At 45.9% G+C, this 2247-nt stretch overlaps 1 protein-coding gene across 1 annotated transcript in view; it reads left to right on the top strand.

Annotated features, from left to right (window-relative positions):
* Nucleotides 1–8: 8 nt before the first annotated feature.
* Nucleotides 9–2247, top strand: part of LOC119586562 (uncharacterized protein CG5098-like) — a gene marked incomplete in the record, with an annotated part of 7187 nt that continues 4948 nt past the window's right edge. The window contains 1 exon segment of the mRNA XM_037935316.1: nt 9–2247. Within this exon segment, the coding sequence (XP_037791244.1) occupies nt 65–2247 (2183 nt within the window).

Here is a 2247-nt window from a genome sequence, read left to right as displayed (position 1 = left end):
TGAGTGTCACTGAGATGCTGCCCTTAGGTTAGCCCCCAGCCGAGAGGTGTTTGCTACACAAGGTATGAGTCAGGCAATGAGCCATGCCCTCGCCCATCCTTTTTTAGCTGCTCATCTGAATCCCAGTCAGTTACTACAGGTAGCCCAGACCTCAGTCAGCACAGCTACCACTGTAACTACCACCGGGAAGTCTGACGTGTCCTCTCCTCACCCACAGCAGCAGCAGCTGCAGGTCCGAACTGACCTACTAGAGCCTCATCCCAGAGAAACTGAGACTTTCTCTGTACAGGAACCCCCAAGACCCTTACCTCCACCACAGATCACTCCACCAGAGATGGATATCAACAATGTAAGGACACCTCCTAGTAATGCTTCAGTAGATAGTACTGCTGCACCTGTTAAGAAACGAAGATGTTCTCCGAGCTACTTGGAGAATGATACCAGTGTGAGTGATGTAATAGGTACAATAAGTGATTTAGGGAGGAGTGATATGGGTGGGAATAATGTGCCCAGTGTGAGTGTTTCAGTGTCTGGTGAGAAGAGTACTGCACATACTTTAAGCCCTGATGTAGAAAGCACCCCAGTAAATGGTCTTAGTGCAACTAGTGAGGCTGTGGTCAAGAGTGCTAGTGGTAGTAGTAGCAACAGTCAGTCTTCGTTAAATGTGAGTACGCAAAATAGTGATGCAGATGATATGTTAAACAAAAATATAAGCAAAAATGACCAGGATTATTTTAATGGTGATCATGAAATGCTAGATAGTCCAAGAAAACGTAATAAGAAAAGAAAGTCTGAGAGTGATTCAGTAACTGAAATAGATTATCCAGTTGTGGATGGGCAGCTAGATGAAAGTGGTGAGAACAAAAGAAGGACCAGGCAAAAGAGAGCTATCTCCTATGTGGAGGATGGAACAGACCCTGTTTTGGAAATGAATGAGGACTCGTCACCTGATGCAACTCCGTTGAAAAAGAAAGGTAGAAAATTAAAGGATACAAGAGAAAGACTTGAAGGAGAGAGTGATCCTAATCCAGACCAGCAGACCCCTGTTGAACCTGCTAGTTCTCCAGCTCCTTCAGCACCTTCAGGAGAAGAACCAGTAAAATCACCTCACAGTTCTCCTACAGGTGGCAGACGTGGGCGAAGTGTTGTCCGAGGGGCACCAAGAGGAAGAGGAAGGCTCTTGGGGGCAAATGCTCAGGAGTACCCAAATATCACAGAACCCTTGCATGTAGATACGACACTAGTTCAGGAACCAGATCTAAGGGTTCCTGGCCCACCTCCTATTGTACCTTCTTCCTGTAGCCCAGATGTTTACGACTTCAATGACACCGATAGTGATGGCGTTGGTCGGGGTAAGAAAGGGAAGCGTGGTAGAAAAAAGGGAAGCAGCCCAAAGAAAAATTCCAAGTCACCGCTAGACATGGCAAAGTCAAGTATTAGTCCACGACCCAGAGAACCTGCATCAAAGTCTCCAAGGTCACCAAAGTTTTTTTCTAGTTCTCGTAGCCCCATTTCTGAGCGAAACAAGGAATGGATGCGAAGTTTTTCCCCACCTGTCCGTGATTTATCCAAGACTCTTTCAGAAACCCCACCCCTGGAAGGGAATGTGGCACCCAGTATCACAGGAGGACCTTTGGCTGAAAATTCAAAATCCATACAACAACCTGAGGAAATAACTGTCAAGGATTCTCAGAGTGATGAATCTCAGGCTGGGGAAAATGCACCAAAACCTGACTCCAACATCATCTCTCCAAGACGGAGTAGTAGGAGGAACAAGACTCGTGATAATCAGGACTTTACCCCTCCAGATGGCAAAGCCATTGAAACCATGGATTCAAGCCTTAACTCCCCTTCCTCTGGCAACTCTAAGGATAACACATTGCTCTCAGGGTCTGTTTCATGCAGTGCACAAAACAAAGAGGAAAAGGATGAGATTGCTGCAGATATGGCAGCCTCGGGTTCACAATTAGCTGATAGTTTAGTTACTCCTAGTAATAGAATACGAAAAAGAGGAAAGAGGAGCATTGATCACTTTCAGCCAGACTCAAGTGCAACTCAGGTGGGCTCAATTGAGGAAATGCAAGACATTTCCACTGCAGAAGAGGAGCCTCCCAAGAATACAGAGGATGTCAGCATAAAATGTAGTGAAACTCCTGAAGCTCCACCATCACACATTGCTTCAGAAGAACTCACCAACTCTTCTGTGGACCATGTCACAAAAAATTCATCTCCAAAAAGTAAGTCCCC

Source organism: Penaeus monodon, chromosome 21 (genome assembly GCF_015228065.2).
Source record: "Penaeus monodon isolate SGIC_2016 chromosome 21, NSTDA_Pmon_1, whole genome shotgun sequence".
Classification (NCBI taxonomy): Eukaryota; Metazoa; Arthropoda; class Malacostraca; order Decapoda; family Penaeidae; genus Penaeus; species Penaeus monodon.
This window is presented reverse-complemented; position numbering and strand designations above follow the sequence as displayed.